A 27,001-nucleotide genomic window follows, 5' to 3' on the forward strand; every position below is an offset into this window, starting at 1 on the left:
GTTACTCAATAATAGTGACGTCTCCAATGTAATCGTATTTGGAGGTTATTGTTTCCTTTTTTATCTACTTTTCTAACGAAAACAAAGAGCACTATTAATTGGTAATGATATTATAAAAGTCCAGAATTTTTTGAAGCATTAGCGTAATCTGTTTAGGAGTCATACTACCACTTTTATCGTTCGTATAGTAGTACACTTTACACAGTTCGATCAGTTTCGCTCGTCAGTATACTTTTCGCATTTAATGACTTTTTAAACAGCTAAATGGTATCACGTACTGTTTAAGCGGAAGTTTGTATTTTATCATTGAAGATATACATATTATCTGTATGTAGTGTAAATAGCTCTAACCTAACACTCCATAACAATACTCTATTTATGAATTTTTTTTTCGTACGTGCGTGTGTGTAAACAAACAGATATGGAAAAATTAACACATTTATGGAACGTGAATCAATTTATTACAAAATTAAATTGTTCACAAAGTAGAAATTTGCAAACGTTTTACATGTAAGTTGTATTTTATTTATTTGAATATTTATATATATTTTTGAGTAAATAAAAAATTGATTACATACTAAATAATTAATATTATTGTATATTAGAGAAAGATGTAGGCAGTATACGCGTGGAATACAACCATCGTCTCAAAATTTTGGTCCTTCTGTGATGTGCCCATATTGTGGATCACTTTGGAATACTATAGATCATAGCATTAGATTATCACGAGGCAAACCACTTTCTAAATCCATAAAAAAAATTGTACACTCTATGAATAATGGTAAGAAAAGAATACCTGAAGTTCAAAGAAGTTTGGCAGAAAAATGTTTAAAAAATAAAATGAACAAGTTGATATTTAAATGCTCAGTTTGTTCAAAAAGTACAAGAATATCTTTTAATAAACCACAAAGGGAAAAAGTACAAAAAATTAGGACAGAAAGTATTGAAAGATCAAAAAAACGGAAGAAGAAGAGGACCAAGGATAGAACAGCTGGCTTAAATGTTTCTGGAATTTCAAATTTGAATGAGAAAAATGTTCAAACCGAGGAATTGAAAGAAACCAACATAAAAAAAGTTAGGAGCACTGCAAATTTTATTACACCAACTCAACAGAAAATAAAAATGATTAATATAGATCGATTAAAAAACATAATAAATCAAGGTGCAACACCTCCAAAAAGGAAGAGTTTACATAGTTTCTTAACAGAGCTTTGTTGAAAATTAGTTTATTGTTAAAGTGTTTTATAAAATTTTCTATAAACACAAATTCACGTTTATTACATAAAAAACATCTGTAACCCTTTTATACATAAACCAAAAAAAGAAGATAGCGAGAAGAATAAAAAAATTGATATTTTAGTTTTCAAGTTCTATACTAAAAGACTGATTACTTCTATACATTAAATACTAAACAATTTTCAATCTTTGTTTACTTTAATCGTCAATAATTGTTCTCTACATCACTGTCCATATGATAAAATAAATACACTATACATGATGTATTAGAAGCGGAACTCACGTAATGTCGTTCATTAATTATTACCCATTTATCACTCCAGCGGAATCTCCTTCCGTACAACCTATAAAACGTCCATACATTAGATGTCACGAATAAAATCCTTCCAATGGTACGAAAAATTACTATTCATTTCAAGATAAAAATAAACAGAATGTACGAGGATAAAACCAAATTCTAATCCACAATTGCAGATCTCTATTTTTTGGCAACGTGCAGGCGCGTGCGCGTCACCACGTCGCACTTTTCGGTTGCGAAAGTCATGCGTGAAGGTCTACTTTCGTGCATTTCTTGTTAATTCGGTCAGTGTGTCGGGGCAGGAGTACAGGAGAGGAGTTGTTAGTCACCTGAATGCACGCCTCGAGATAATCCCGCTCGGACATTTCCTGGTCCTTCGCAGGGGGAACTTTTCCCCGACGGCGCAGCTCTTGCTTGGCATCGTTCAAGTCAAAGATCGCCACGGGATCCAGCTTGCCCTTCAGTACCAGGCCCGCCAAGTACTCAATGTAGTGCTGCCTGCGGGGAAAAGTACCCAGAATTTAGTCGTGCAATGCACGATGCCTTTTCATTTACCTCGATCAAGTCCCTCTTGTAATGTTCCGGATCACGACCGTACCAATTCGGGGGCAATTTGATTCCCGCACGTTTCACGCAAGTCTCGAGATCGTCTACGTTTAACAAGGGAAGCGGTTCCAGTTGGGTCTCCCGGATCTTTCGAACTAGGTATTCGATATAGTGGATCCTAAATATTTGAATATTTCGTTATGATAAAAGGACACTATTTTTTTAACATTTGCATTACTTTTTATGGACCAGTGTTGGCTCAAAGCTTAAATAAGTAAACACTTTTATTATATGTTTTCTACTTCTTTAAATAGATTTGTTTTTCTTTTTGTTTAATATAGTAACTAGTAAGTATTAGAAAGGAGATCGATAACAACGAAGGCCTCAAAAGCATTATTTTTTATTTTACTCGCAAGTTATATCGTTTTTTCTTCCTTTTTTAATTTATTTTATTCTTAGTCATTTTTATTCTTTTTAGCCCTCTAATATGATAATTTGTACGAGCTTTTTTTCGTATAATTGCAACGGTACCTTGGTTTCATCGAGAAAGGTATTCAATTATAAAAGTGGTGGTCGTAATAACGGCGAATGCATGCAGAGTTACGGGGGAACAAACAAATTACCTGCACAAGCCAGCGTGTCCCACAACGACATCTGAATTGCATACCGCATCTACAACACCGGTGGGAGTTTCTTTCTGCAATTGCACTTTGCACTTGCGCTCGCCAGCCGGACCCTCTGTGTCGTACTCGATTCCATTATCTCTTAACAGCTGTTGCAACTGCATGGGCTCCTTATCTCGAAGATAGAACAGACAGTTTCGTGGATGGTGTGCGTGAAGGCCCAGTTTCGCGCAATACTGACTGACCGAGCATTTTGCTCCCATCATGAATGCCTTTCCGCAACCGCAGCAGAATTCGTACTTGCACTGGCTACATGTAAAATGCATACAACCTACGAAAAAGTATCATTTTCGGTATTTATCGTTAACATTAATCAGAAATTAGTATTTCAATTAAGAAATATCTTTTATCCAGAATTAATTGCCTACTCGACTGATAAAGATATTTGAAATACATAGAGAAGTTACACGAACATGAAATTCTGCATCGGTTAATTTAGGTAAGAGTTATTTAAATTTATTTCTGGATTATAATGGACTGCGAATATATAAAATATCCAAAGTATGTAGAGTATTCGTCACAATTTTCAGTAGGTGAATTAAATCTATATTTAGCTTCTATTTCTTTTTATTCCTTTAAAAATGTCCGCAGTCTAATGATAGCAATGTACTTCAATATTTCAGGGAAAATTCATTTAGCAATTGTTTGAATACTTTATACTTAATTGAATGCGTCGCCTATGAAAGCTCTATTCTTTGTTTAAAGTTAGCAGCATTTTAAGAAAAATTCATTGCAATTCAAGTAATTAAGGCTTGAGAGCTAGTTGAAATACTTTACCTCCCCTAGACAAGGAGTAGCGAAATTTGCATTTAGGACAATCTATCCCATTATCCGCGAGGTGCTTGGCTAAGCCAGCGGCTTGATTATCCGGGTCATTCTCGTCTTTCCAAGCAGCAAATTGCTCGCACGTAATTCCTTCGTGCTGTTTCTCCCACTGAAAGTGAAACCACCGTCAGAGAGGATGTTTGTCCGCGCTTGCGTAACTTCCATTTAATTTTCGCGTAATTATCAACATCAGCACGTACCGGTCTTCGACACAGTGCACACGTGACTGATCGACAATCGGGACATATTAATCTCTTCTGATCCGGATCCGCGTAAAATCCGCTTGAACACTGAAAACAACACACATGACGTTTCTCCAATCGTCGACTAAAGAGGATTGTACGGTTTATATAGAAGAAACACCTGAATGCACCACTTAAAGTTTGGATCTTGCATTAATGTTCTGTCTCTCAGCTTTCTTTGGAAGAGTTCATGAATCGGAGGATCTAGAAGTGTTTTCAATTGTATGTCCAGGTTACTGAAATATTCTAACACCTCGTCTTCGTTGGCGTCTTTTAGGTTTGGCTCCTTACAAAATGGACAAACTGCGTCCGTGATATTTCTGTCGCTGATTTGGATGGTGAAGTAGTTCTTCGCGCACTCGTTGCAACAACGGTGCACGCATTTCAGCATGGACACTATCTGGGATTAAAAATGTGTTTTAATTCAATTAAAATTCAATTATACTGCGAATATTCATGGATATTTCAATTTCTGTGTACATTATCAAAGAACTAGAACTCAAACAAGGGTTTCATTTGAATATTCTAATCTTTTCAATGTTATAAATAGTACTTAGCATATTTTGTATACTCTTACGTGTTACAGTCTCTCTGTATTCTATATATTTTTGTAGGCTTCAATCTTTTATACATGCATGAACATTCGCAGTCTACTCATGATCAGTTCAAATAAAAGATAAGTTTTGTATTCTAAGATGAAATAATGGGCATTGTATTGTTTCAAGTACCTGACTCATCGCAAAGCGACCTGTACAAAGTTCGCATTCTTGTTGCAAGAAAGCCAATGCCGATTCTACGCTGGAACACTCTTTAGCCGCATGAAGAGCCTCGACGTCTCCAAATTTCAAGGCCAGCAAACTAGCGGCCACTTCCGCCTCATCGTAGTTCGACGCTTTTCCTTCTGCTAAGAGACGTCGAGCAATTCTCTGTAAGTGCAGAGGAAATTCTCACAACATTTATTTTACAGAGAATCATTTCATGGATAATCATGTCATCGACACGATTTCAGTGACACCGAATCGTGACCACGATATTTAGTCATCGACATATTTAGATTACCGGCAATCATTTCACCGACAATGTTTTCTTCGTCACCGAGCTTCGTCGACGATATTTACATTTGTGTCGTCGATTTCTACCGAGTACAAGAATTAGTCGATAACTATCAATCGGTGAATCGTTGATTGACAAGTGTTTTATGTTGTGTTGGATAGGAGCGAGTGGTAGAATCGGTCACGTTACTCGCTTGCACAAACAGGTCTAGATCAAACCAATACCAATTCGTGGCAGGGGGCGAGGAGAATCCGATTTTTGGTCAAAACATATTTTTTTAAATCTGCTCCAATGTGCTCTGGACTAGATTTCTTCAAGCGAGATACAATACCAGAAAACAAGTTCGTACTTTGCCCGAGTTCACTGTGAACAGTTTGTCGAATTTTGTGTCGATTATCGATGTTGTCTGTCAAAGTTGTTCCTGATAAAGTTTAGTGTTGACCAAGTTTGGTGTCGGCGAAAACAGTGTCGGTCAATTTTATGTACATCAAACAATACGGACCTGATATGATAATTACACGTATATCACATCCATTTAATATGACAATACGATTAAAAATAATACCAAAATTATGAGATAAATTATGGAATTTTTGAGACTTAGGGTAAAGATTGACGCACAGAATAGTATACAAGGACAATGGGCATGCAAAAATACGATAAAAAGATACTACACCAACGTCTAGAAACGAGCTCTGCATATTTTTAAGGTAACGTCGTTCAGTCCGTGAATAAAATATTAATATCGTGTTTATTTGTCACGGACAAACTACTGAAAGTGACATTATGGAACATTAATACGTAAATGAACGATCGTAAAGAATACAGAATGACGAACACGGAATACACAATGACCGTAAACAATTAAAAAATTGCTCAATGCTTGTGTTCTTTGAAGCACGTTAAGAGATGTTGTTTTATTCCCTGGAACGAAACGATCGTGCCGGAAGAGAGCGTGTTATTCGCGTGCGTTTAAATTACTATAAAATCCCCGAAAGCATCCGACAAATTGGATGATGGAAAAGTCGTGTTCCACGATATTAAATTAAACTCTCGGTGTGCTTTCTTCGCGGAGCGCATACAAACCTCGAGTACGTTTTCGCGTGTACACCACTGTTCTGTTACTTTTTAATTTAAACACACAGCGGAGCAACGCGAAACAAAGCGACATGCTATACAACAGCAATATTAGTCACGGGGAGAAACAAGAGGAGTACTTACCTCGCGCAAACAGAGAAAGAGCCAAATGTACGCTAGTTGGGTGGAAAAAAGAGTGTGCTTAAAAGATACAGTCAAAACAGGGTTAAAATTTTAACGGGAGTCTGTCGGGTATTTTTTCTCTTTTTTTCGTGCGATTTTTTTTTAAGTCTCATCCGCTGTTTCAACACTTTTGATCGAGCTGTTTGTAGACATTGGTCTGTCAGCGGCAAGTACTGACAAAGTCGACAATTGATTCTGACAACTGACGTCTACTGACCTCCCTCTCCGTTTTGGGAGATCCCCCTGTCTTCAAGTTGCCGCTTCTACTTTCCACGTATTCCCGTTCCGTATTTTCTTCGCCCTCGAACCGACGGATACAACTGGCCACCAAGGAGAATCGTTTCTTCGATGTTCCTCCCTGATCTACCCCTCTATCACAGCCTGTGCTCGCTCTACGACTCGCTTTCACTCGCTTGTCGCTCGTACGTCTCGCTTTCGTTACCTCAGTCTTAGGATCTGTCTTATTCTGACAGTTTTTACCAGAGTTATCGTTCATCTCAAGTTTCCCCTTTAGTTTACCAGGCTTATCCTTAATTGCGTCTGTGCTGTTCTTTAGTGGTATTAACTGTTCTTTTGGTTTTTTAATGGAATGAGTTTTAAAAGTGGTATTTTTTAATGTCTCTTTGGTATTGTTGTCTGAATTTGTCATTTGCTTTCGTTGGTCCTTTACGTCAGTACTATCAGCTCTCAGAGTTTCGTCCTCCTCAGACGAAATATAGTTTAGTTCTTTATTATCTGTTTGTTCCACTACTTCTATTCCTTCTTCTTCTTCTTCTTCTTCTTCTTCTTCTTCTTCTTCGAAAGAAGAGTCTTTCACGTTCACGCGAGTTTCACTGGAATTAGAATCTTCTTGGCTGTCATTATCAGTTATGTATTCATTTTCAGAATCTTCGAATTCAGAGTCGGATATTTTTGCTTTTATCGCGTTGATTGTTTCCTGTAGCATGATTTCAGCATCGGTTAACTCTTCGATGCTGTCCGACGTGCGATCGGAAAGCTGCTTCCCCGTTTCTGATATTTCAGATTCCGTTGCGCTCTCGAAGTCGGAAGTGGAAGAGTCATTATCAGAAACTTCCTCCAGCTCGTATTCTTCGCTGGAAGTGGTATCATTTAAATCCAATTTCTTAGATATCGTTTGATCTTCGTTGGACCCAGTCACGTCTATTTCCTCGTCATTTTTCTCCGATGCCATCGCTGACTTCGTTTTTTCGCTCCTTTCGCAAGTCTTCGCCCGAGTGATTGCAGTTTTTACCATTAGCGTCTTTTTGTCATTTAAATTTCCGACTTTATCCGGCTCAATTTTTCGCTCTGCTCTGATCTTCGAAGTGCTTTCGGACGAACTACTTTTCCTTGCTGTTTGTTGGGTAATCGATGGTTTCGCCGAGGTGCTAGTTAACTCGTCACCGGATGTCGCTTTCAGAGATTGCTGAGAACTTTTTGGAGTCTCTTGCACTTGTGGGAGTCGACGTCTCGCTGTGAATACAGGAATCCTCGAAAGGAAAGAATGTTTTAACGTGCCGTTCCCTTTCGAAGATTTTTTAGCCGTCATTCCACTATTTTTATCGTTAGTCTGTGCATTCATAATTGATTTTTTAATTTGTTCACAACCTCTGGACAACGTACTCAAGATTGTCGACTTCCTTTCCGGAATCACTTTCTTCTCCGTCGATTTGGAACCTTTTGAAACTTGCTTCTGTCTAGTATTAGCTGCTGATTTTGTTTTATTTATCAAACTGTTCGATGGAACGATCTTTATGACTTTTGCGATTGTTTTTCCTGGACTTCTCCTTTGGTTCGACAAAGTCGATCTTCGAGTTACTTCAGCCGCGGCATCTTTCGCCTTTGCAATCGTTGCGCCTCTCGGGCTAACTTTTCCAAAATTCCTTCTCGGTATGCCGGTAGATTTTTTAACGACTTTCACGGGAGACCTCCTTCTGCCGACCTTTTTGGCAGGAGATTTGGATCTCTCCTTGACTGCAACTCTCGAGGTAACCGTCTTATCAACTTCATTTGCATCTACTTCATTATTTTCAACGTCTACCGCGCTTTCTCCCGAAATCGTCACGATCTTGCGTGCTTCGGTCGCGCTTTCTGTTTGCAATTTCGCTGTCTCAATCGGTTTTACTTCGTTCTCTGATGGACTTTCTAGAACCTTTATTGGCGCACAATCGTTCACCGCTAACATGGGAGATTCCATGATTTTAATCTCTATAGTTTCAGGTACTCCTGGAGGAACATCGTTAATATTATCGACGATCGAACACTCAGTCTCTGGATTTTTATTATTGGAATTAACGCTTAATTCGAATTTTAATATATTTACAGAATCTTTAATAAATAATGCAGCATCTGCTTTCTTATCTTCTTGCCTTTCATTCCCTTCGATTTCACTCGAGCTTGGAGGATATAAATGGGACGCGTTATTGTTCGAATCCTTCGTGATACTTTCATCGTTGCAGGGAATCGAACTGGAAAATTCGTTAACGTTTCCAAGCACGTTAGGAACGATGTAAGTTTCGAGATTCGTATCGGTCAGATTTAGCTCGACAACTTGACTTTCTTCGTTCGAGTTCGATGCATTATACGACATATCGTTATTAGGAACAACGAGGTTCTTAGGAATGTTGTTAGTATCCGTAGAATTTAGCTTGTTAACGGCAGATTCGGTGTCCAAAGAATGCGAGGTCAACGAGGAACCGGAAATACGAGGGTCACTCGAGATAGTTACTATTGCCGGTTCGATATTCGCTATTGCTTCGCAAGCTGTATTCGCCTCGACCTTGTTCGAAATAGAGCCAGAAAATATTTCTTGGCCATTCTTTTCTATTTTTGACTCGTTGTTCGCATCGATTGTTTCCATCGATTTGTTTGAATTATTTCGTTCCACGATCGTCGAAGAATCTTTTTTTATCTCTATCAAAGAGTCTTTTGTTACATCGTTATTTTTTGTAGGAGATACCGATAGAGGGTGATCGTCTTTGACAGGTTTTAAATGAATATTAATTTGTTCGCGAGTTTCTTTAGAGTCGACAGACTTACTTGCTGAAGTTATTGGCGAAGTATCGATTTTGTCGTTGCTCTGGGGAATGTGACATGCGACAGAGATAGACTGCTCTACTTTTTCAGACACATGCAAAACTGCTTTCGAAGTTTCGTGTACGATTGTTGTTGGTTTGTTAGGAATTTCTTGAACCTTGGATTCTTGGGTTGATTTGGGAGTATTAGTGTATGGCCATTTGGGAACATCGCGTGGAATAGCTTCGAAATCCTTCGAAATTTCGTGGATACCAACGTTAAAATTTTGAGAAATCTCGTCAACAGTTTTTAAATCTTTCGACATTTCCTGAATGGAAACGTTGGAGTCATTAGAAATTTCCTTTGAACTAGATTTAGAATCTTCTGAAAATTCATGGTTAGCGATTTTGGGATCTGAAGATGCTTCTTCGATAACAGCTTTCGAAGCTTTTTGGCTAAGTGTTTTGGAGTTATTGGATATTTCCTTTGAATTAGATTTAGAATCTTCTGAAACTTCATGGTTAGCAATGTTGGGATCTGAGAATGCTTTCTCAACAACTGTTTTCAAATCTTCCGAAGCTTTTTGGCTAAATATTTTGGAGCCATTAGGAATTTCCTTTGAATTAGATTTAGAATTTTCTGAAACTTCATGGTTAGCAATGTTGGGATCTGAGGATGCTTTCTCAACAACTGTTTTCAAATCTTTCGAAGCTTTTTGGCTAAGTATTTTGGAATTATTGGATATTTCCTTTGAACTAGATTTGGAATCTTCTGAAATTTCATGGTTAGCAACTTTGGGATCTGAAAATGCTCCTTCAATAACAGCTTTCGTATCTTTCGAAGCTTTTTGGGTAAGTATCTTGGAATCAGTAGATATTTCATGTGAACTAAGTTTAGAATCTTCTAAAACTTCATGGACAATAATATTAGAACTTGAAGAAGTTTCGTCAACAATTTTCAGGTCTTTCGAAGATTCTTGAATAAGAATTTTGGATTCGATAGATGTTTCATCTGAACTAGATTTAGGATTTTTTGGAACTTCATGAATGGTAATTTTGGAATCATTAGACATTTTTTTCGAACTAGCTTTAGGATCTTCTGAAGCTTCATGGATAATAAGTTTGGAGTCTGAAGAAGCTACGTGAAGATCAGTTTTCGAATCCGAAGAAGCTTCCTGAATAGGAATTTTGGGATCATTAGATACTTCATTTGAAGTAGATATAAAACCCTTTAAAACTTCAAAGATTATAGATGCAGGATTTTTCGGAGTATTAGGTATAATGTTTTTAGAATTTTCAAAAATTTCTTCAGTAAAGGTTCTATTTTCCGATACATCATGTGTGACGATACCAGAATCCATCGAAATTTCAGAGGATTTAGGATCACTAGGAATTTCATCGATCTTGGAATCTTTGGAAGTTACAACACTCTTAGGATCTGCAGAAATTTCCTGAGCTATTTTAGAATCTTTTGAAGAATCTCGAATAGCAACTCCACTTTCCTTAGAAAATTCATCTCGAGCAATTTTCGAATCTTCCAAAATTTTACACTCAGAATTTCTAACAAGATTATCCTCAGAAATTTTCTGCGATTCAATTTTAGAATTTTCGGAAACTTTGTAATCTACAGAATTATTTTCAAAGTTAACTAACTGAGAAGATGCTGCTACCTGGGTCACGACCGAATTAGTATGATTATTATCATGCGATCTACGATCAGACATAACATCCTCAGATCTTCTATTGTCAGTCATCAAACTGTCATCAATTAATTTCACGCGGTTATCATCGCTAGGTCGAGTCTCGATGATAGACGTTTGCATGTCGGATGATTCACACGTTCCCGAGTCACATGCGACCGAGGATGATATCTTGTCCGATAATGATTGTGCGCCAATGGTCCCGTTGTGTCTCATCGAGCTATCGCTTATGAGTGATTCGCTGTTCAAAGATGCATTGTTAAGTCGAGGATCTTTGATGCCGGTCACGGAAGAGTTGCCAGCTTCCTTTGACGATGATCGTTCATGAATAGGTGGATCGTTCCATGTATGGATTTCCGGATTCGCGTCGAGATGATAACGATGAGATGAATCGACTTCTACCGAAGATACCTTTGATCTATCACTGGTGATTTCGTGTACTGGACCTGATAACTGCTCAGAATTAGGTACCTTGTCTAGCTTTTCATCGCTGTTAATATTATTCGCGGCTTCTGGCGAACTTACTTTAGTTATCGTTGTTTCAGGTTTCTCTCCACTCTGCAACAGTGTTATCGTGTCTCCTGGGACCCGATTCCCGTTAAATTTCACCTCCATTGTCGCTCCTCCTGCGCTAGTATGCGAAATATTATCGCTTTTTTCGTTTTTACGTACCGTTTCGAGATCATGTAGCTTTTCGATGTCAGTCGCGGTCGTTTCGGTTGTTACAGTTTCGGCTACATCCGATACAAGCTCCTCTGCATTTTCGACGCTTCCCAGAGGTACATTTTCATTCTTGCCAAACCCAGTTTCGCTGGAAGCTTGAAAAGACGTGGAATTCTGATCTTCTGTTACAACTTCGAGAACGTTCGCTCGATCGGTCTCGTTGCTCGATTTCTTCGACGACAGCATTTGCATTGCCGATATGAAAGGGCCCAGTAATTGCTCTGGCAGCGATTTCACGGCAGATAACAGTGCCTCCACGGTGGCTACTTGCGTCTCGTTGCCTTCTGGACGAGCTTCCGGCGAGACGTTTTCAGAACTTTGATCTGTCGAGCCATTCTCAGCCGTAATTATCGGTGATTGCGCTTGTTCGATAACGTTGCCCGATTCTACTTTCGTATCTTCCTTTATAGGCCTTAATTTATCCAATGGTCCCGTCGTTTCTTTACTCGTTACGTCGATATTCTCTGAAATCCCCGCGTCTCCGTTTTCGCCGGAATTTTTAAAACTCTTAATTAATTCTGTAGAAGTTGTTGCCTTTTGAAGGGACTCTTCGCCTTGTTCCAACATTTGGTTTATTAAGTTGGCTCGTTCGATTCCAGTTTGCGAAGAACCTCGAGCCGATTCGGCGGACGTCTTCGATACACTTTCGGGTAAACCGTGATCCGATACGTTAGATCGCAAAGGGACATTCTCCACTGAAGGAGAGCCTTTATCTACTTGCACAGCTCTTTGATGAGGATCAGAAGGCTTTTGGGATGGCGATTCGTTTTTCTCCGAACGCGACGAAGAAGCTTTATCTATTCCTTGGCTGCTTTGACCGGCGTCTGAAATCTTTTGAGACGTCGTTTCGCTTTCTTTTACGCGTGAACTACCTTCCTCGCTCTTTACCTCAGCTACTTTCAAACTCATCTCCACCGTTTGCTTTACATTCTTTTTCGACCTGGTTACATCGCTCGTTTTGGCTTCTGCTTTATACAATGATTCTTCTACTATACTGGAAGACGAGACACTAACTTCTTCATCTACGCTTCTACCTTCTTTTGTATCAGGAACTGAGATCTCTTTTATCTTTTGTTCACTCGGATTCTCCTTTAACAAATTTTCTGATTGATTAGGGATGTCTTTCTCAATTAAATTTATCGAAATACTGATGTTTGGGTCGTTGTCCTTAGGTACAGCAGCTGGATCAATATCCTCAGGTAATGTGGGTTTAGTTACATCGATATTTTCTTTTTGCAACTCGTCCGATCGAATTTTTTCATTTTCTTTCGTATGTGAAATTTTTTCTATCGTTAACTTTTTTTCAACGTTGATCTGATTCTGGTTTAATAAATTTTCTGATAGATTCTGAACTTGTTCTTTAATCACCTTTATAGTGGAATTGTTATTTTGGTCTTGTTTTTCAGTTATAATGGACGTATCAGTCTGATTAATTCTTATTAATTTAGTATCGTCTTGATTGGTTCGTTTTGGTTCCTCGTTCTCCACTGTTTTAAGAGTGCTGGCTACATCGAGGTCTTGTACGGCCCTTGGGACCAGATTTTTATCGATTAGAACGATTCGATCGTCAGTGTTAACTTGATACAGATTATCAGGCTTATTACCGAACGTATTCAGGGGGTCTTTGTCATGTTGCCAGTTATCGGTCAGTTGTCTGAGGGCTGCCAGTTGCTTTTGAAAGTCGGCCTGCAACGCGACGAAATTTTCTACGATTGGTGACATTACCTGCTTCCTGGCTTCAGCGTCCGACACGTTGGTAACCTGTTCGGAACCTCCCGTTCCACCACCGACCGCACCTGCTGTATCTGAAATTATTTCAACTCGATCATCGTGAATGAAAAGTTAAGAACGAAACTATCGCTTTGGTAAAACGAATATTTATCAAATATAAAGATTTATATAATGAAAAGTTCGAGGATATATTTCTATGATACTAGGTAAAATAATCAAAGGATTTCTATTATACACGATTTCATTATACCAATCAAACAAATAATATGATAATGATTAATTTTAAGAGGATTATTTAAGAAATTTAAAATTACTTTTTAATTATGAAATAGTACAATACATCTGCGATTTTATTATACAGGCTATACTTAAAAATTATTCAATCTGTTTTTTATTCGATATGATTAGATAATTGATACGTAATATTTACTGACCTTCCCGCGGTGCAGCCTCATCGTTTTCCACCCCAACCGGAGGACCCCAGATTCTCATCAAGAACGGCTTGAGCTGATTCTTTTGCAGCTCGAACAAAGCCGCGTCCTCGGCACCAGAATTATTTTCCAATGATTTCACCACTTCCGCCATTGCGAAGTTGCCTTTCTTCATAATTTCCTCGCACTGTCAAATTTCCGTTTCATTTTTCTCATAATAAAGTGCAACATAACATTCGAAGATTAAAGAAACTGTTTCAAAAAGACGGTACTACTTTCCTTAATTCCACTAAATCAACAAAATTCAACTAACGTGCTACAAGTTCATAGTCAACTAATATTCATATTAATACGAGCTTCTTTCGCTTCTGATAATTACAGACACAATTTAAATATTGGAGCCGTCTCTTTGTTGCAGTCCTTCAATTCGAAAGATTCTAACGAAAAATACGTCTAAAATTCTTACTTTTAGCTGTCTACGTTGAACAGCCATGGCGACAGCGTTCCAAACGTCTCCCTTTGTAGCTCTCAAGGCCTCTTTCGCCTCGATGGCGGAAAGCACCCCGATATTGTTTTCCTTCAGTTCTTTTCCCTGAGTAGTAACTAAAACTTGTACAGTTTCCACCAAATGGGGCCACTGCGTCTTCAGCCAGTCGATCGGGCTACTTGCACCCTGTGACAAGGCCACCTGAACATCATCCGTGGAATAACCGTGCTTCTCGGCTTCCCTTAGAAGCTCCACGATCTCCAAACCTTGTCGTGTCAACGTTGAAATTCCCTGTGAACTTGGGCCAGCTTCGAAGAATCTTGGTTGGCTCGATTCCTGAAACACGAAGAATAATTCGATTGACGATAATTAAAATAGACTTACGAAGGGTGCACACGTCAAAAACAGTTGTAGGAAGGTCTCATCGTCGTAAGATGCACTTTCTGCAGAGTAACAACGAGAAATGAACAATCTTACAGGCTTAAGACTATATTAAGGCTAGTCTAGAACAATCTATAGCACGTAACAAAAATTTGTTGTTTATTAGATTAATGGTCACACAGTCGTAGAGAAATTTGAATGGAGAGAATATTTTCTTAGAAGTTCCGGTTGGAATGATAGGTAGAAGTTGCGCTGTAAAAGGTTGTAAATTGTAATTCCTGCCTACGTTCACACCGAGGCTACGAAACTGGCACAATCGAAATCGTGTGTTAAATTGTATTGGAGATTAGATCGGATTAGAAACCAATAGCTCTCGAGGGATAGCTGTCAAGTTTACCCTGGAACGGTAATAAAGGTGGGTGGAGTCGACGGAATTTCTTCGTGTACGATCTCTGCTGGGACCGCTGATCAACTGCTGAAGATACTGCTCCTGAATCGTTCGCGGATACAGATCTGGACTATTGGCGAATCTAGTTTGTTCCTGAAACAGACGCTCGGCATCCTTTTTATTAATTGTAAGTCGTTTTATGAGCTTGCTAGGTATTTGGATGAATGTACTTTAAATGCTTTGCGTTAACGCTAAAATTACCATGTTTGTAAAACTGACGAGGTTTTCTCGAGTTCTATTGTTTTTGCAGTTATTAAAAGATATGTAATTGTCTTTGAAAAAATTACGGTTGACTTTTATTGAAGTTGCTATTTATTTTTAATTATGGCCATCCATATTATGAGACAGGAATCGATCATTGTAACGTTTGAGTTACATTTGATAGTTTACAAAAAATATTTCAAACGAAAGTTCATTGGTATTAATTCAAGAACTCATTTTGGGAATATTTTTTAGTTAATTCTAATAATCTACTTCTAACATTTAAGAATATATTATTGGTAGTTCCAGTGTCAAAAATCGAAGTGCGCATTTGTTAGTCATCTTCCAAAATGATCAATCAAACATCCTTCCCAATGAGCTTGATAACTTTTAAAAGCCAAAGATAAAACTATTGTAAATCGTTTTAAATAATCTTAAATATTTGAACTATGAGACTTTTGTTTCGATAGAAGAACTTGAATATCTACATATTAATCTTTCGTATTACCTCCGCGTCGCTGTCTTCATAATATAATAATCCCTTTGAGGTGGATGCAGCTCTTACGAATCCAGCGCTACTTCTTGCTGGAGGATAGTCGTACGTCTGAAAAGTATATTTCATATCCCGTTCGTGCTTCTTTTACCTTTTACCAATGACCCATTTTGCGATAAAAAAAAGATGTCCTATTTTCCCTTACTTGAGTGGAAATGTTCTGAGGAGGAGGAGAGGTTCCAGTGGAAACTGAATGGCTTTTTGGAATTTTCTCGAGCATTGGTCGTTTCATTGACTCTTCCTCATTTATTTTCGAAGAAACGATATTGCTTGGAGCATCGGTGCTCTTGGTCGTCACTGATATATCGTTTGCTATCAATGTAGGCTCGTTTCTTATCACTGACGAGGATTCAACGATTGATTTCTCTGGAACTATCGCAGCAGAATCTTCGTGTATCGCGGAATCTGTAAATTTAAGTAATCAGGTCATGTTCTAGATGTTAATTTGGTAATACCGTGGGTAACGTTGCGGATGTTTATGCAAATTCATATTTTCATAGATAAAAATTCGAATCCACTCAAATATTTGTTTCGTTCATCAAAGATTCTTTTGGATATTTTACACATTTGTATATAACCGTATCGTAGGTATTCTATGCTTTCTTGCATTTCCATTTTTGTATAAATACATAAGCATCCGTAGTCTCTTTTTTACGAATATTTGGAATCTTAGACTTGAATTAATGAAAAACGTCATTCTGATGCAGACTGTTACCTTCGTGAAATTATTACGTATAAATTTTCACAGTACAAGGAACGGGGCATTAGAATCATCGAAAATACAAACAGGCAGGATATACATATTATTTTTGTTACTTTCTAAGGATTTGTATATTTAAAAAGAAAAAAAATTTGTTTACAAATATGAAAAAATTAAACATTTACTTTCTGTTAATGATATTCAACTTCAGACCAGAGAATGTTAAGATCTTCAGGACTTACAATGAGAAATAATTCGACAACGAATTCCGGGTGGAAAGAACATCAGCCAAATGCACGCTCATGCTTGAAACTAGCTCCTCTTGAATGAATAATAATTGCGTCAGACATGATCTTAAAAAAAAGAAGAGAAATGAAAATGAACGAGAGAGTGGCTTCATTTCAAATACGACTATGCATTTGGTATCCACTGATCGTGTAGGAAACACTTTTCATGTCTCTTTATTATTCATCCAAGGATATACATCGACAAAGGACAATCGTATCTTTTATTCAGCTGTTTCTTTAATTTTTGTAAAAAAAAGGAGGTAGGACAAACAGAGTGCATGGACCGAGGGAAAAAAGGAGAAACACTCAAGAAGAGAACAGGTACAATAATTCTAATCACTGATTCGACTTGGTACCAAACGAAAAGCTGATTTTACGCCTTGCTCTACCTTTGTTCTTTGTGGAACCACTATCCCCGCTCTCTTCGCTGTTTGAAATCTTTAACAGGCTGGTCCTCTTTTCCAGATCAGGACTAGGGTTGCTAATGTTGCTGGACGTAATCGCTAATTCATTTTTAGGAATCTCACTCAAACCACTTTGAACATCTTCTTGATTTTCTTCGCTACTTGGTGGCAACGCGCTGCTCCTTGTTTTGCAACAAACTACGCAGACACGATCCTTTAAATCGTTTATGAAAGTACAATGCTCGCATGCCCATTCTTCGTTAGGAATTTCCATCGTGGTACTCGTTTCCTCTTTCAGTTTCACATTTTTCGGCGACTTGTTACGTTGATCCACACTCGTTGATCCATGCTTCTCTTCTTTGCCTACCGATGGTGATCTTTCTAAATGTTTACTTCTTTCATTTTCCATCTTCTTTACTAAAGCTTCTTCCCTTCTTTTCTCTTCTTCAATAAATCGTCTAACTTCTCGATTTTCTGTCTCGATATATCGCCGAGCTTCTTCTTGATTCTTATTCACAGATTGCGTCACGTCTCGATCCTCATTTTCACGTATCTTCCTAGAAACTGATTCACGAGATGGAGTTTTTCTAATACTCTGACTATCAGAATCATGAGGCGACATTCTTCTAACAGAAATTCTCTCTGCTTCTTCCATTTCTTTTCTCAACGAAGACTCTCTTCTTGAGACACTTTCTCTATCACGCGAAGCTTCACGACTTCGTAGATTCTTCGTAGCACGTGGTACATCGTCTTCATTCCTAATGGATCGTGAATTATCAATTCTTTCTACTTCTTGGATTCTTCTAGAGGCTTCTCTGGAAGGAGTTCTTCTGGTAATTTGTGTGTCACTGTCTATAGAGGACCTTCGAGAATCTCTACGAGAGGCTCTTTCGAGATCGTCCAAACTTACTTCTCTTCTCACAGAGGAAGCTCTTCTTGGAATCATCTCGTCGTCCCTTCGTCGAGGAACCATCTCTGATTTGTCGAAGTGATCGTCAGAGGAACTGGTTACTCTAGAGCGTGTTTGTAGCGTGGACCTTCTGTCTGAAGAGTCATCGTCGGTGCTTTGTCTACGACGGTAGCTGCCGTTTTGAACGCGATCTAATCGCGAATCCAGCTTGGAGAGCCTGCGTTCGTCTTGGTCATATCGTCGTCGTGAATTTAAAGTGTTCTTTTGAAATTCGTCATGGTTCTTTGGTGATGTTGGATATCGTTTGATAGAGTGACTCTCGGACCACTGATCTTCTGTACTGGTCATTCTTTCTTCTGACATTAGCCGTCTGTAAAATATCGAATTATTATATTTAAAATATTCCAGAATCTTTTTCGTAGAATTTGCGACATTTAGATTGTGGATATTTAGACAATTTCATATTTTTCTGGAGATATCTAAAGAGATGGAATCTGGATTTCTTTTTCTATGATACGGTTTTACACGAGCCATTAAACTTATAAAATAAGTTAATGAACATTTCATATTTCACATTAAATTTTACAATTGACAAAACTTTCGTTTGTATTTCGATTGTAATTAACTCGATTAAATAAAAAACAAATTTTGTTTTAAATATATTGGAATGATAATTTTACATATTTTTGCATATCACGTATACTGCGTGCATTTTTTCACCTTTGAATTTTCCACAAACCCATAAACATCCGCAGCCTACTAATACGAATTTCAAATTATTAATCAAATTTCTAACTTACTCGCGACGATTTCTATTTAACAAATTTCTAGACCCATCATCTTCGTGGTAGCTTCTTTGCCTTGTACTCCTAGACACACTTCCACGTCTGGTGCCCCTAGAACTTTTAGAGAGCCTGTCGTCGAAATCTGATTCACCAGAGTCTTCAGAACTAGCGTCAGACGGTGATCCCTGCGATCTTCTCGATCGTGATCTGCTAGCTAATGATTTCCTAGATTTCAGACTTGGTGATGGCGAGACTGCTCTCGATCTTCTGCTGGATTTCACGCTCCTTGCTGGGCTATGTGATCTTGATATAGAACCCGGATAGTGTGGTGGAAGCATTTGTGACGGAGGGAATCCCATGGGATAACCCCACATTGTTGGGTGATTTAGACTCATCGTGGAACCACCCATGGTCATGTCCCATGGTGGATTCGGTGGGTACCACATTATTGGAATACCTCCAGGACCTAGATGCGCCATTGATTGAGCCTACAATAAAATTCAATGGTAATTTTAATTTAATATGAAACGATAAATGTTTAATCTTGCTGATTAATTCTACATTATTAACTCCAGAATATAAATATTTATAATTCTTACGGCCGATAAAGCTCTTGTTTTTTCCTAATAACGCGTTCGATCATCGTTTATTAGAGCTATTGTATTATAAAAATACAAATTTGGAAGATATCGGAATTTTTTTTTATAATTTTATTAGATCTTAATTTGTTTCCAATAGATTTAATACAAATATCTTTATACATTTATCTCGATACATGACATATATATCTTTTTATTTAAAAATAAATCTGCATTTGCATACGATCAATTCAAAAAACAAATTCATACAAAATTTTCTTTGTATAGTTCCAAAATAGAGACCACGTCAGCTAATGGGACGACATTCATTTGTGATGTTTAGTTTAATAAAATTACCTGATGCATTCCTGGACTCCACATGTGTGGCGACGATAAATCGCAAACACTGGCCGATTGCATCATAGATCTAGGCGGCGGCGGCGGTGGTACCGGAGGCGTAAGTTTCGGGCTGCCTACGCTCAGTGGCCTTGTATTCAATGTATCTCTCGAAATATCGGAGGGAGGATGCCTCCTTCTGTTAGCATCCTGCGCTCTCATTGCTTCCTGATATTTCCTGTACCTTTCCTGAATATTCGTACGTGTGTTAAACAATTCACGTTTCTACCTTTACCAGCCATTTTACACGTTTGTTAAATACATATCTCGTATTACTATTTAATACGGAGGCACACTATCAAAAAGCACTTAACAGATCAAGTACTGTATAATGCGTAAATGTTTCAAATATTAATTAGTTATTTTATAATACTCGATGAATAGTAGAAGCCTACTGAATTACCGAATAACGTTGCGGTGCACGTAATAGTAAATGGTATTCGATGAATAATAGGTTGCATTCATTAAACGTCAAGCACTACTATTGAATAATAGGGGAACGTGTAAAATGTTCATTAAAGATTTCTATTAGATTGGTGCATATGAAATGTCGTTCCTATGACATTCGAATTTGACCAATAAATACGACTTGTTAAATTTTGTTCTACCATCAATTATTAATCACATCGACTGTTTCACTTGGAAAGATCAATACCATCCCCCATTCCACCAAAGATCTTTCAATATACAAATCGTTTTAAAAGAAGTTGTAACAGCTACAGTATTCTAAGAATTTTTAAATTCTAGAACCGATAACTTTTATATGTAAACCTGGAATAATGAAACAAGTTGATCATTGAAAAGTATATTGTGTCGAATTGCATACTGTAATTGCTTGAATTAAGTATATATGTATAAAAATCTATTATTTGAACAAATAACATATTATACGCACCAATTTAATGTTACGACAAGAATAGTTGACGAAATAGTTTACCTGCAGCGTAGACATTTTGTCAGTCCCTGATCCTGATCCTGTTCCATCGTTGGTGATAGTATTTACAGACTGCATGGATTTCGACACTGTTTTCGTGTCAAGGGTGGCTGACAGTGGCCTGGTGGTGTTTGGAAGAGCTCGCTTCAAGCTGTCGACTCTTTCGATCAAGGAGAGATTCGTAGATCCCTGGTTTTGCGTCGATTTAGCCTAAGCGCGAAACCTGAACTTTATTACATGGCCATCGTTTGGAAACGTTGTCGTTTTTTCCATCATGATTGTTGAAAACGTTATCTGTGTTTCTTTTTTTCGTGGATAGACGACGATGGAAAAAGGTATTCGAAAGAAGAAGAAGATGGCGGGTGTTCGCGGTTGAAGGCAGCAGCGCTAAAATTAAATTGCGGCGACGTGCGAGGCTAAATCGATGATAAACAAAGCGTTAGTAGAAAAGAAAATAAATTAAACGATGTCCTCGACGAATCGAGAATGCTTGCAACTTAAATAACGTGAACGTAATAAATTAGACTTCGAATAAATCGATTCTTAATTCTACGTTAGCGACAAAGAAATGGCGATGATCAGTGTCATTGCTGTAAGCTGAAAATAATTATCTAATCTGTGTAACAACGTGTATTTTTAGTGAATAAAATATATGCATATAATAAAACGATGTTTTAGTAACGGTACGGGAAATACGAAACGGTGTATGACGGTTAAATCGAATCACCGTGTTCACCGTGCTCTGCCATATTCACCGTCGTGCCAGTCGCTCGAAGACAAAAGCACGAGCATACAAAATTTGCATAGTGCTTCCGTAAATTGTGTCAGCACGTATCTTTTCCCGCCGTTACGTTATTATCGACAGAGTTGAAAGAGTGAACAGGTATCAGTGAATACGGCAGTAGTATTTTTGCGGTAACGTGGTGTATTAAGAAGAAACAACGTCGATATACAATAATAAAGATCTCTATAAAATCTGTCGATGTATCTGTGGAACAATTCTTAGATGACTATTTAAAGCTCGATGTGACTGACGATGTTCGATTAACAATCTTCACGGTGCCTCGGTGTGACGTGTTCTCTCGCAGAAATCAGCGAAACTGGCGCCGCTCGAAGCGTGGTACAGCTAACAACTAGTAAGAAGCAACATCTATTCAACAAAACAACATTCATCGATAAACGACTCGAGGTCACAGGAGACAAAGTTGCAATTGCTCTTTGTGTTACAAGATTCGTGATCTTCGCAACTTGGTTTCCGTTGATCCCGATACAATCCGCTAACAATCGTCCGAATAGATTCTGGATCTGAAGCTCAAAGGTACCTAGTATCGACAAGACGTCGTCAGCCTGAAAGAAAATTCGCGGAAAGGGATGAAAGCTTCAGGCCAGGTTGCATCCTACCTGAGCGCTCTTGCGATTTCTTCTTGGCGGTGGGATTGGCGGCGGAGACGATACATTTTCTCCTTTTGGCGGTAGAGGTGGTCGCGTTTTCGTCGCTAGATCGGTCAAGATTCTTCTTCGTACGTGGTTTTTTCTTTTTGGGTGCTTGTGGTTCATGTCATCGCAGGCTTCGCAATAATTCCCATTGCAAATATCGCAACGGGCGAAAACGTTCTCGGTGCCACATAGGGCGCACTTGTACGTCATGCCCGGTGTCGAGGACTTCTGTGCTTGCGGTCGGGTCGGAAATTCGATGATCTCGTAGTCTGGGTCACCACAGTCTCCGGAGAGCGATGGCGGTGGGACTTTCGGTGGGGTCGGTGGTTGGCGTTGCTGCTTCTGCTCCGCATCCTTCTGCTGTTGCGCCTTTTAAGGATGAAAAATTGCGTATTTAAGATTGATTGAAAGAAAAAGAAGAGATATTGACGGGAGAGTTACGCACCAGTACCCAGTGGGGCATGGACCTTGCCATGCGCAACCGGGTCGATGGGTTCGAGATGGCCATCGGGCGCCATTTTTCAGCTCCCGGGTTCTGTAAAACAGATATTTAATAATTATTGGAGGAACCTCGAAGAATTTCCACTTGAATTCTAATATAATGTCTATTAGAATTATCTATATCTTAGGAAGTATATACATTTTTACGTTAGCGGTTATGAGAGAAGTTCCCCTAATCACAGTTGTTATTACGCTTCTCCAATGATTTTTATCCTTGTCAGATGAAAGTACATTAACTTTCCGTTGAAGTTTTGAGGCGCACGTGTAATGATATATGTATAAAGCTCAATCCAATTGACAGTTATCATTTATTCAATTACTTAATGTTATATATTACTTAAAAGTAAAATTAGTGGAAATTTGTATAATATATGGATTGGTCCAGGACACCGTAGAAGTAGTTAAGAGTAGAAAAAATGAAATTGATAAATGCAATCGCCTGCACAATGAATCTCTTTAATTGTTTGTATAGGCGCAATGCATTCTTGCAGTCTCGAATTGGGATGACAAGCTGGCAGCATCGAGTAACTCGTGTTCAGCTGCCAAGCTGTACGTGAATTCATGTCATCGCACCTTGGACTAGGTATCTGAGTAGAGTGACTTCGCTAGACAAGATTTTTCGAGTGGATCCTCGAGAAAGCGTGACGTCACACGGTTGATTCTTCGCCGGAAGAGGCCAAAATCGAATCTATTTTTACGAGGAAAAATCGTGTTCCGCGTCTCGAAATAAAATCGAGCCACGCGACGCTATATCTCTTCGCGTTGACTTGTATACGTAAAATACATAAATATCGCACCGTGATCCTCTCAAATTCATTCAACCTTTCCTTGGTATTTAATCCAGACCTTTTGGAATTTATTTTAATTATTTGCATTTACATTTTTCGTTTTTACAACCGTTTACAGGGCAAATATATTTCGTTCGTTAATGAATTTATGGATTAAAGAAAGAGGGTTTTTATGGTTCATCAATTTATGGTTTCGTAATTTCGAATTGTATTAAAAGCATCGAGGTTTACGTTTGGCTTCACACTCTTTTAAACTTTTTACGCAAGAGATATATTTTATTCGTTTGTGAATGGAAGGAAAAGTATTGCTTTCTTATTTTCGAATTGCATTAAAAATTCTTAAATAATAACAATTTTTTTTTTATTAAAGAGGAGTAATTTCGCGGTTCCAGTCTTCGCGGCGGCATGAGTTCCACATGCATGAATTAGTCCCTCGAATTAGAGCCCTATATCTTTAGAACGTTTACCCCTTCTGTTCTTCTCGACTGTCCACACTCTTTTGTTCTACTACGAGAGCAACAAAGCACCTAATTCCCAAGAATTGTAAATTTAGATTCTGCCACGATCATCATAAGAATATTCTGTCTCAGACAAAAGTAGAGATAAAAATTTTGACAAACATGTGAATTTCATCCGACATGTTAGTTAATTTTAAGGTGAGAATTGCCTCGATAAAAAGCGAACGTGCTACACGAAACTCTATTTCCCGACAAAATTGCAAAAGTCTACAAGAGTTGGTCACGTTCCAACCTCTAGCTCCTCCCTACCCACTCGAGTTTCTTCTCCAAACATTTTTCTAACTACGTAATAATATCCCTTCGCGAGCCTTATTATCTTCTATCTAACGAGCAAGCATCAGTTTCGATTTTGTAGTGAAATATTCATCGTGATCGTCATCCATCACTTCGAGAAATTTCAAGACCAATTATAGGAAGAATCGTACGGAAAGAAACTGATTATTCCACACTGACACGTGTCACAAATCACGCAGACCCCGGAAACCAGCCATAAGTACATAAAACTGCGTCTCCAAGTCCGATCCAACTAAATTAGAACGCTATATATATCCATTCCTCTTGGTGGTTTCACACGAAGCGGAATATTCAGATGCTTTCGCCGCGATAGTGTCACCGAGCTGCACGCCTGTAAAAGCGTAGCTAGCATCGCGTGTCTTCATAAACAATCCGCTTTTCAATCCCCGGTTTCTGGTCTGCACCGGAAGAAAAAACGTGGAACTGCACGTGAAACCCACGGAAACACGGACACGAGCGTATATCCTCTCGTGTCTTCCGCGGTACATACACACGAAGATTCGCATCGATTGTGCGTCTTACGATGCACTTCCGTTTCACCTCGCGAAAGTAAAACCGGTGAAATTCGCTGGTTTATTCTCATCGATTCTGCTTGCCTCTCATCACGCTGCTTCGTCTCTCGATCGCTTTAGGTTTACATCCTTTTGGAACGATTGAGAAAATTTAAGTTTGCTCGATTATCTGTGCTGTATTTTTGTGTTCTAACATTCTTACATCACGTTACTATGCAAGTTCGACGATGGAAGGCCTAATGCTTTCCACAAACTCCTATCTTCTCAAGCTTCTTTAAAATAATCACGGAAATGTAACATGACATAAATCTCTTCGATTGTTGCTATAGGTGTAACGAATTTTCGTATTTTCGCATTCTTACATCGTCACTACTTTATGCAACCTGGATGCCGCTATTTTATGCGAGGGGGAGACCTAAAACTCCCTAGAGTTTCATTGAAATAATTACAAAAACGTAACGATGAATCTTTTCCATTGTCCGCATCGGTACAGTGCGTTCTTGCTCCATCGCATCAACACTTTTCCACACAGTTTGAACAAGATAAAGCTTATAGCTCTCTATATAAAGTTTTTATTTCCTCCAAAAAATACATTCTTCCGCGAGAGAAAGAGAGAGAGAGAGAGAGAAAGAGAGAGAATTTGGGAGAATTTCAAGGCGTCGACGAAGAAAAGAGTAGAATAGGGTAAGATGGTGGAAGTTGTACGCGGTGGAGCGTTTCCAGATTGATGCACCGTGTTATCGGCGAGCACGTAGAAAACAAAGGACGCACTGTGGGCCCGGGATCAGGGAACGTCACGCACGGGCACCGATACGCGGCAGATAATGGCACTCGTGAAAGGAAGATCGACACTCACATTCATGTGGGACCTCGCGGAGGCGATTTCTCCGGTTTTCCTCGGGAACTGGTCGTCACGGTACTGGCTGCTTCCGACCGTTCGGCACTGCTCGTCGTCTACAAGAAGCTGTTGCATCGCCACCAGCCGAAATCTATTTCCGTAACGTTGGCTCGCTGGACCGATGCCACCGTTTTACCGAAGTCTCCCCGTTCGCGTAAATATATCGCGACGCCGCGCGCGTTTAGAAGCGTTAGAGCTGGCACTCGCTCGACAAAACCCAATGGTGTCTTTGTACGTTCTTTAGAGACACGCTATATAGAGGGATCTGAGCTTTTTTGCGCGACTGCGAGTTCCATCGGGAATCGTGATGGGAAAATTGGGACAATTCGTGTGGGACGTTCGTCGGAGATTTTGTAGGGTGGAATGGAGAAAATATACACACGAGGGTAACTAATGGTGCAACTGGGAAAAGGGTGGTTCTATGGGACAATATGAGTCGAACATGTGGAGTAAGAATTTTTTGTACGAGGCCTTGTTTGCGGAAAACTTGGTTTTAGATATCTGTTTGACACATTGTTATCGATTATCTAATGCAATGTAAAGATAAATAAAAGATATAAAGATATATGATATAAAATACAAAAAGGAATATTAATCTGCGATGAGACCAATTAAGAGATATAGTTATGTAAATGTACGCTTAGAGAAGACAAATCCGATAAGTGACATTTTTCGTTTTTTACAAGGGCGATTTTAAAACTCAATAGGTCAACCAACCTTCAATTATATCGGGACTGTGCTTCGATTTATTTTTGAAACTAAATATACATTTTGGCTATCTTGATGGTTCTAAAAATATGAATTGTCGTAACATTAGCTTTTTTCCTAAAATTTCGTAGGTTTGTCATCTATTTTAAGATATTAGGTTGTTCCAAAAGTTCCTTTCCATTTGCTTATCCATTTTGTTCTATTACTAGAGAATGGATCATACGTAATTCAATAAAATAATATAAAACTTTTCTACTTTTCGAGTTTGGTAAATAAGAATCTTCCATACGTATGTCTTATATGCAACAGTTACCTAATATAATAAACCCAAATATAACCCAAATAAAACCCAAATATAAGCGTAATACGCATCGGCGATCGAAAAATATTACACAGAAGTGAACGAATTTACATTTAGAGGAATTTTAACGACACGCAATAAATTAATGAAAAATTTATTCTCTCAATAAATGAATTTATTTTGAAACGCGTTTCATCGATTGAATCCCAGTCCTAGTAGATATTGAGCATTATGTGGG

General features: G+C 38.5%; 2 protein-coding genes across 8 annotated transcripts; one reads left to right on the forward strand and one right to left on the reverse strand.

Annotated features, from left to right (window-relative positions):
• Position 1: 1 nt before the first annotated feature.
• LOC117230174 lies at positions 2-1,518 on the forward strand. 2 transcript variants are annotated; one of them, XM_033487315.1, is made up of 3 exons: positions 8-101; positions 420-510; positions 606-1,518. In XM_033487315.1, exons 2-3 carry the CDS (start codon positions 422-424, stop codon positions 1,216-1,218), a joined length of 702 nt encoding a protein of 233 aa, XP_033343206.1. In that variant the 5' UTR covers positions 8-101; positions 420-421; the 3' UTR covers positions 1,219-1,518. The 2 variants fall into 2 exon arrangements, with proteins under 2 accessions (XP_033343205.1, XP_033343206.1); XM_033487314.1 differs by having other exon boundaries at positions 2-510.
• On the reverse strand, positions 1,413-25,860 carry LOC117230169. 6 transcript variants are annotated; one of them, XM_033487300.1, is made up of 21 exons: positions 25,713-25,860; positions 22,689-22,778; positions 22,208-22,612; positions 20,810-21,016; positions 19,834-20,061; positions 18,914-19,386; positions 17,189-18,483; positions 15,958-16,217; positions 15,768-15,863; positions 15,008-15,151; positions 14,209-14,565; positions 13,746-13,929; positions 6,361-13,385; positions 4,559-4,756; positions 3,952-4,230; positions 3,789-3,878; positions 3,541-3,697; positions 2,704-3,034; positions 2,133-2,258; positions 1,864-2,032; positions 1,413-1,580 (listed from the first exon to the last, which is right to left on the reverse strand). In XM_033487300.1, the coding sequence occupies exons 1-21, from the start codon at positions 25,827-25,829 to the stop codon at positions 1,551-1,553; spliced, it is 12,261 nt and encodes a 4,086-aa protein (XP_033343191.1). In that variant the 5' UTR covers positions 25,830-25,860; the 3' UTR covers positions 1,413-1,550. The 6 variants fall into 6 exon arrangements, with proteins under 6 accessions (XP_033343191.1, XP_033343190.1, XP_033343194.1 ...); XM_033487299.1 differs by having other exon boundaries at positions 15,008-15,172; XM_033487303.1 differs by lacking the exon at positions 15,008-15,151.
• Positions 25,861-27,001: the final 1,141 nt, after the last annotated feature.

The sequence above is a fragment of the Bombus vosnesenskii genome, unplaced genomic scaffold (assembly GCF_011952255.1).
Source record: "Bombus vosnesenskii isolate JDL3184/JDL3185 unplaced genomic scaffold, Bvos_JDL3184-5_v1.1 scf7180000013266, whole genome shotgun sequence".
NCBI lineage: Eukaryota > Metazoa > Arthropoda > Insecta > Hymenoptera > Apidae > Bombus > Bombus vosnesenskii.

Excerpts from the sequence above, each read along its gene's own strand:
- LOC117230174 (XM_033487314.1), top strand. The coding sequence starts at position 422 with ATGGAAAAATTAACACATTTATGGAACGTGAATCAATTTATTACAAAA. Across the intron at positions 511-605 it reads AATTTGCAAACGTTTTACAT|AGAAAGATGTAGGCAGTATA; the intron begins GTAAGTTGTATT and ends ATTGTATATTAG.
- LOC117230169 (XM_033487299.1), bottom strand. The coding sequence starts at position 25,829 with ATGCAACAGCTTCTTGTAGACGACGAGCAGTGCCGAACGGTCGGAAGC. Across the intron at positions 18,484-18,913 it reads TTAAATAGAAATCGTCGCGA|ACGGCTAATGTCAGAAGAAA; the intron begins GTAAGTTAGAAA and ends GATATTTTACAG. Across the intron at positions 3,879-3,951 it reads ACTTTAAGTGGTGCATTCAG|TGTTCAAGCGGATTTTACGC; the intron begins GTGTTTCTTCTA and ends TGTTGTTTTCAG.